This window comes from Lissotriton vulgaris, unplaced genomic scaffold (assembly GCF_964263255.1).
Source record: "Lissotriton vulgaris unplaced genomic scaffold, aLisVul1.2 SCAFFOLD_4407, whole genome shotgun sequence".
In the NCBI taxonomy this organism is placed as follows: domain Eukaryota; kingdom Metazoa; phylum Chordata; class Amphibia; order Caudata; family Salamandridae; genus Lissotriton; species Lissotriton vulgaris.
This window is the reverse complement of record NW_028248130.1, coordinates 103,435-110,316: the sequence shown is the minus strand read 5'-3', so window position 1 is coordinate 110,316 and position 6,882 is coordinate 103,435. Positions and strand designations below refer to the sequence as shown.

Sequence of the window (6,882 nt, the reverse complement as noted above, 5' to 3'; positions counted from 1 at the left end):
CTAGATGGTCAATACCGAATTGGTTGCGATCAGATCTATAGTTTTACAAAATCGACTTGCTCTTGACATGTTATTGGCAAAAGAGGGCGGAGTCTGTAGAATGTTGAAAGCGCAACATTGTTGCACTTACATACCAGACAAAAGAGTCGAAATTAAGAGGTATGTGAGAAATATTACTAATTTGGAAAAGGAGCTTAAGCCACTGGAGGTTGATGGTGCATGGAAGAGGCTTACTGATGGTCTCTCCTCTGTAGGTACCTGGGGGTAGATGTATCAAGATTTTCGTTAGCGATTTCTTAATAGCGAGTCGTTGCGAATCGCTATTAAGAAATCGTTAAATGCGATGTATGTATGTTTCTGCGACTTTTTTGCGATTCCTTTAAAGTCGCAATTTTTTTCTTAGAATTTTATGCGACTTCTTAATTTGCGAATTTCGCAAATTAAGAAATCACAAAAAAGCGTGAATCTGCTGCTGCCAACTACAAAATAGCTGAGTCATACTCAGGAAATGGGCTTGATTAGTTTCACCTGCATGTCTGAGCCACACCCAGTGGCAGTTGGAAACCTGTTTGGCTGGAGAGAGGAGCTGCTTGACTACAGGATGGAGGCTGCAAATTCAGAAGGAGGCCCCTCAGTTGAGAAAAGGAAAAGGAAGCAAAAGTTTTCTGAGAGGGAGGTGGAGACACTGGTGGAGGAAATGGCCTGCCATCATGAACTTTTGTTTGGAAAGCAATCCAAATATGTTCCTGAAGTCAGGAAGAGGACGTTATGTCTGGAAATCCAGGAAAAAGTCAATGCAGTTGGTGTTGTCCCCAGAACAATTGATGAAATTAAAAAGCGTTGGTACGACATGAGGCTGAGGGCAAAGGAAAAACTTGCTGAGAGACCAAAGGATGCCAATAAAACTGGTGGAGGATCTGGAAATGTAGACCAACCAACCCCACATGAGGAGCTCATTGAATCTACAATTCAGCATGAAAGTGTTTCCGGAGTCTCAGCCATTGACAGTTCTGATCACACAGTTGCTGAACATGGTAAGCAGGATGCTTGACTTTTTCATTGCATAAGTTAGAAGCATGAGTGTATGAGTGTGTGAGCATTATTCCATGTGTTTAATAAATAACAGCACTTAAATGTGAAAATTGATCCCCTTTTTTGTTTTACATTACTGCATACTTATGATATGCAGTACATTTAAGCTTCACCAACATACATGCATCTGAATAAGTACACAATACTACCTCTTTAGTTAGCTTAATTTAATAGTTATGAAGCACACAGACAGGCAAGCATCTCATGTGACTCTTTCTTTATTCCCAGATCATGTTGTAGATTCACATGATGGTGATGGGGGGCAATCCTCACAGGAACATATTACAGCCCCAGAAGAAGAAAATGTCAGTGATGAGCATGAATCATTGTCCTTTATGAGAAGAAAAAGAAAAGCAGTTGCACAACTGCAAACTTTTGGAGAATCAGATGATGAACCTGAGGGATCAACAAATAACATAAATGTGTCAGAACAGGAAGTTATACATCTTGACACAGTTAGTGATTCTGCTTCAAGAAGATCATATTCTAATAATAATACCAGGAGAAGCAGGGGAGAAGTCACAGAGACAGCAAATATTTTTGCTGGTTTGGAAAACAACATGCTTTCAGTGCAACAAAAACAACATAAAGCATCAAGGTCAATTAATGCCCAACTAAATAAATTAAACAAGAGTAACAATAAGGTGGGTGATGGTATGATGCGGATGGCTGACTCCATGGACAGACTTTGTGTAGCATTTGAAACATCAGAGTCACACAGAGTGAGGGATTCTCGCAGTCATAACATCAGACTAAAGAAGTACTATACAGCTATAAATAGTCTGTGCACTGTGACAGCACAGAGTAATAGGCGAAGCATTGCCATGCAACGCATGGTTGGTGAATGCAGTAGAAATGTTGCCAAAGGGCTGGATAAAGTATCCCATTCTTTTGAATTATTAAAAACTTGTCAGAAAGGGGCAAGTGCGCTCTTTGAGGCCATTGAGTCTGAGGACACTTCCAGTAGAACCAGCAGTAACCCTACGCCTACTTTGGACACCCCTGACATGAGGAGTGGAAGCCTTGGTAGCCAACATACATCTGTGAGGAGAAGTGGCCCAGGCCAACACAGGGGTAGCAGAAGGGGAAAAAATTAAAAAGAAAATTCAACATATATATTAATAAAAGAGAATGACACTGTGAGCAAACATTCTCAGATGTATGTCCTGTGGATTAACAGGTTCCAGGTTTTTGTTACCCATCTAATTTTGAAAAATTAAAGGTTTACATAATGAAAACAAAGATGTTGTGTTTTTATTTCTTACCTAGAAATAATTGTTAGTAATTTCTGCACGCCTTTGTCGCCCAGCCACAGCTCCTAAACCTGTAGCACATCTTCTTGGTGGAGGGACATCATCATTGTCTGAAGATTCAGGGTCACTCACTTCACATTCTGTTCCCTTCCTAATAGCCATGTTATGTAGCATAGCACAACTTGTAATTATTTTGCAACACAATGATGGCTTATATTTCAAGGATCCTCCACTTTTATGGATTCTTCTGAACCTGCTTTTCAAAATTCCAAAAGTTCTTTCAATAACTCCACGTGTAGAACGGTGTGCCTTATTGTATCTCCTTTCATGAATGTTACTTGGATTTAGACAAGGTGTCAAAATGAAATCACCAACTGCATAGGCGCTGTCTCCTAAATTGTAATTTCAGAAATGTGACAGTTTTAAAAATAGATTGACAAAAGTTTTTAAATTGATTTTGTGTTTTTAAGTAGCACTTACCAAGCAGAAATCCTTCTCCAAATTCACCAGCACTCAAACGTCCATGTAATCCACTGTGTCTAAATATATATGAATCATGAGTGCTTCCTGGAAATTTAGCAAAAATGTCAGTAATAATATATTTAGCATTACACACCATTTGAATGTTTAAAGAGTGGTAACTTTTCCTATTCCTATAAACATGCTCAGTTGCAGCTGGAGGTGTAATGGCAATATGTGTCCCATCTATACATCCAATTACATGTGGAAAATGGGCAAATTTTGAAATTTGGATATCTTGAGGTGTGCTGGAGAAGTAAATATGATGTTGCAACCTGTTCATAATTGCATCCAAAAATACCCTAAAAAACCTTGAAAAGGCACTCTGAGATACTCCTCCCACCTCTGCAATCACCCTTTGAAAAGATCCTGAGGCAAGAAGGTGCAGGGAACATAAGACCTGCACATGAGTTGGTATAGAATGTGTCCTGTGTGTCTCATGCTCCAAAAAAGGCTTTAACTCCTCAATTAAGTCCAAAATGGTATGTGGATGCAGTCTATATTTCTCAAAAATGTCTTCTTCAGTCTGTTGAAATAAGGTAATCCTCAGTTTGAAAATCCTTTCCTGCCTCTGTCTCATCTGTGCAAGAGCTTGGATGCACAGTCTTCTAGCTATCAGGTAAAGTCCAGCAATGGTTCTGTTGAAAAAATCAGTTGGGGCTGTCTTTTAAAGATTCAAAAAAAATTACACCTGGTTTGAGTTAGTGTTAATTGCGAATTCTTATTTTGCGATTTGCCGTTTTTCGCTATTTGCGATTCTTTGATACATTTCATGGCGACTTCTTAAAATGCGATCATGCAAAATAGAGAATCGCTAAAAAAAATTCGCATAAACATGAAAACGCAATTAACGAAACGCAAAAAATAGCGATTTCTTATTTTGCGCTGCGAAAAAACACATACATCCCGAAATATGCAAAATATTCATTAACGATTCGTTATGGTCAAAATTCTGCGAATTTCGGCCATAACGAATCGCAAAATGCTTGATACATCTAGGCCTTGGTTTTTTAATTTAGGTAAAAGTCTTGTTAGTAAAATACTGATGCCAATGGCGGTAATAGGTTTATTAGTTCTAGGAATAATAATTTGTTGCAAATGTCGAAAACATAAAAAGAAATATTCCATGAATAAGCGAAGAGTAAAAAGAAATATTGAAGAACTTGAATTAGAAGAAGTGAATAGCCAGATCTATAAAAAGATGAAAAATTCTCATAATAATAATGAGAAAAAGCAGAATAAAAAGTTTGAAGAGATTGAAATGTGAGAAGTTGGCATATGTCTCATTAATTGGTGATGATATAAAATATCATCAAACAGGGGATTGATGGAGCAAGGATTCGCACAAGAAGTGACTTGCTTGTAATCATGAACCTCGAATAACCCTAACTATGTAACCAACAATGTTTGTCTTACTAATTTACCCCTTTTTTATCTATATTGGGTATCCGAGTGAAGCTTACTTATGTGTTCTCTAATCCTAATACGCTTGCATTTAAAATGGCTGCTGATAGGTGGGAATTTCTACTGCGCATGCGTCTGTCATACCCACGTGACATGACGTACTCACAGCTTAGAAGGGAAATCTGTTGCATATGCGCACTAGTGTTAATATGGTTGTTCTGTGTTCTCACATGCGAGAGGCTTGCACTGCTACTTTTGCTAAGCTGTTCGTTCTGTCTAATCCTAATGCTATAGTTTATTATAAAAGTGATGGGTATAGTCTAGAAATTCATGGTATACAGTGTATTCATTTATTCTGTGTTCTAAAACTGTTTCTTTTCCATTTCATGTTACACTTTGAAATCTGGCCTGTCTTGTAACGCTGTACTCCATCTTTGTTGAAACTGCGACTGCGCGAGAATCGCAAGTCTCCGAAGCAGTGACTTTTGGACTATTGCCAAGGAGCTGACTGACTAGAAGATGCTCCTGAGAAACTGTCCCAATGAACTCTAAATTGTATACATTGTAATCGTCAATAGAACATCCATTGTTAGGAAGAAGAAATCAGCATAAGAACCTGAATTTGATGGGTGTGGACATAAATTTGAATGAGGAGACGGAAAAAGTCTAAGATTTAGGTGATGTGATGACCTGTCCTCCGCATTTGTCCAATCGAAATTGGGGATCCTTACACTTGCAACATTTGGGGGGTGGTACACTGACCTGGAAAACAGTATAACTAGCGTAGGTTTAGCGAGAGAAATTGTCCGACTTGTCCAAATAGCTGACCTGTCACTGACCCAACGCACTCAATAGGTGAATAAGAGCAGAGGACTGCGGAGCACTCTGTCGGGAGGTTCGAGAACCCAATTGGGGTTCTGGAAAGTTGAAGTGCTGGCGAAGCACTTTGCTGGTGAAAGCTGTAGCCCAATCAGGGTTTTGGCTGATTCCTTGCAGAGAGGGAGTAGCGCAGGCATAGCAACCGAAACTGCGGGTGCTGGTCTTAACCTTTGGTGGTCCGGTCCTGATCCAAATCCTGGGGTTATCCTGTCTTGATTTTCTGATCTGCACCTGCTTGCCTACTGGCACTGAAATCTTTGGGGTTTTCTTCTGTCCTTTCTACTGACCTGTGGCCAGGGTTGGTCTTCAGACCATTCTAGGTAAATATAATTCTGTGTGTGTAATTGTCAATATAATTTGCGTCCTTTTCTTTACCTTCCCTGAATTTGCAAAGCTTTGAGTACATATATTCCTTTTTCTTACCCTTCCCTTTGAAATGAGAAATTAAATGTTTCATTAGCGTGTTCCACTTTCTTACCCACCTTTTAACTGAATGTTATAAAGTTTTTTCATGATTGCATAATTGATCCTTTTCTTCAACCTCCCTTTAAGGAGTTAAGCTCGATTATCTGAATTCATATCATGTTCCAATTTTTACCTTCCCTATAGTTATGTGCTAAAATTGAGTTTTGATATTGCATACTGTGTTCTTTTTCCAGAACCGTTGATAATTACGTAAATTGTTGGTCTACTATTGTCGTAATTTGACGGTGATCGGGTTAGCGTTAAGCTTTGCTACACGTACTTTTCCCTTATCTTGGCTATAGTTGTCGGACGCCATTTTGTATATCGGCGGCCATTTTAGAGAATGCGTTACCTCGTGGCCAGCATGCCCTTGTCCTTCCTCTGTACCACTGACCACTCGAGTTTGCCCAGCAACAGGCTATTTTTAGTAATGGTCAAGCTCACACATGCGCAGTTCAGATTGACCAGTCATCCCTTAGGAATGTTCCGCCAAACTGACCAGTGGTGTTATAGCTCTTCCCATGAGTTGGCTGTGTTCCAAAAATGACCATATATGTACCTAAAACTCTGTAAATGTGTACCGCCTACCTTTTTATTACTGTAAAACTGTATAAAAGAAGGATTTGCACCGATGTTCGGTGTGATACTTCTTGCATTACCGAAGGGTGCTGTAGGAATGTACCACCACCCCATGGGGTCTTAATAAACTTGTCTTTTACATTTTCTAGTTTCCGTGCCAACAGTTCTTATGGTGTAGTGGGTATTCTGCGGAATATGTAGGCCTGGAGAACCCAAATACCACAAATTGGCGACCACGAAGGGACTCATCGGCGACTCGGATGCCCGAAGGAGAGGTCGTGACGAAGGATTGGAAACTCGCCATGGACGCGTACGCTGCCTCTGAGTGGCCCAAGTCTTGGCACCCACGGTGTTTTCTTCCTTTCCTTCTGATCTGACCTTCCAGTTGGCGCCGGTCCTCGACTGAGATCCTACTCGTTTGAGTTGTTGTACAGTGCCGATTTGGCTGATTCGATTACAGACCTTGGCAGTTGGAACCTGGATATCTGAGAATTTGGTAAGCTTGTGATTGGTAAGGTAGTCTGCGGATGCTTACTGTGGTTCTATGAATATGTTTTGTGTTAGCTAACATTTGATCCTATGATTTGAACTATATGTGCAGTGCACTTCACATAGGCAGGCATGTAGAGATATTTCTCTAACTTTGTTTGTGTTTGAGCGGCACCTTTGTGATAGTAAGTGCCATTTTTGT

General features: G+C 39.9%; 1 protein-coding gene across 1 annotated transcript; it reads left to right on the top strand.

The window, feature by feature from the left end:
* Positions 1-697: 697 nt before the first annotated feature.
* Positions 698-2,118, top strand: LOC147664927 (uncharacterized; the record flags this gene model as incomplete). Its single annotated transcript, XM_086949885.1, has 2 exons — positions 698-1,034; positions 1,321-2,118. Coding segments are annotated over exons 1-2 (1,135 nt in total), but the record flags the coding sequence as incomplete, so codon positions are not given.
* Positions 2,119-6,882: the final 4,764 nt, after the last annotated feature.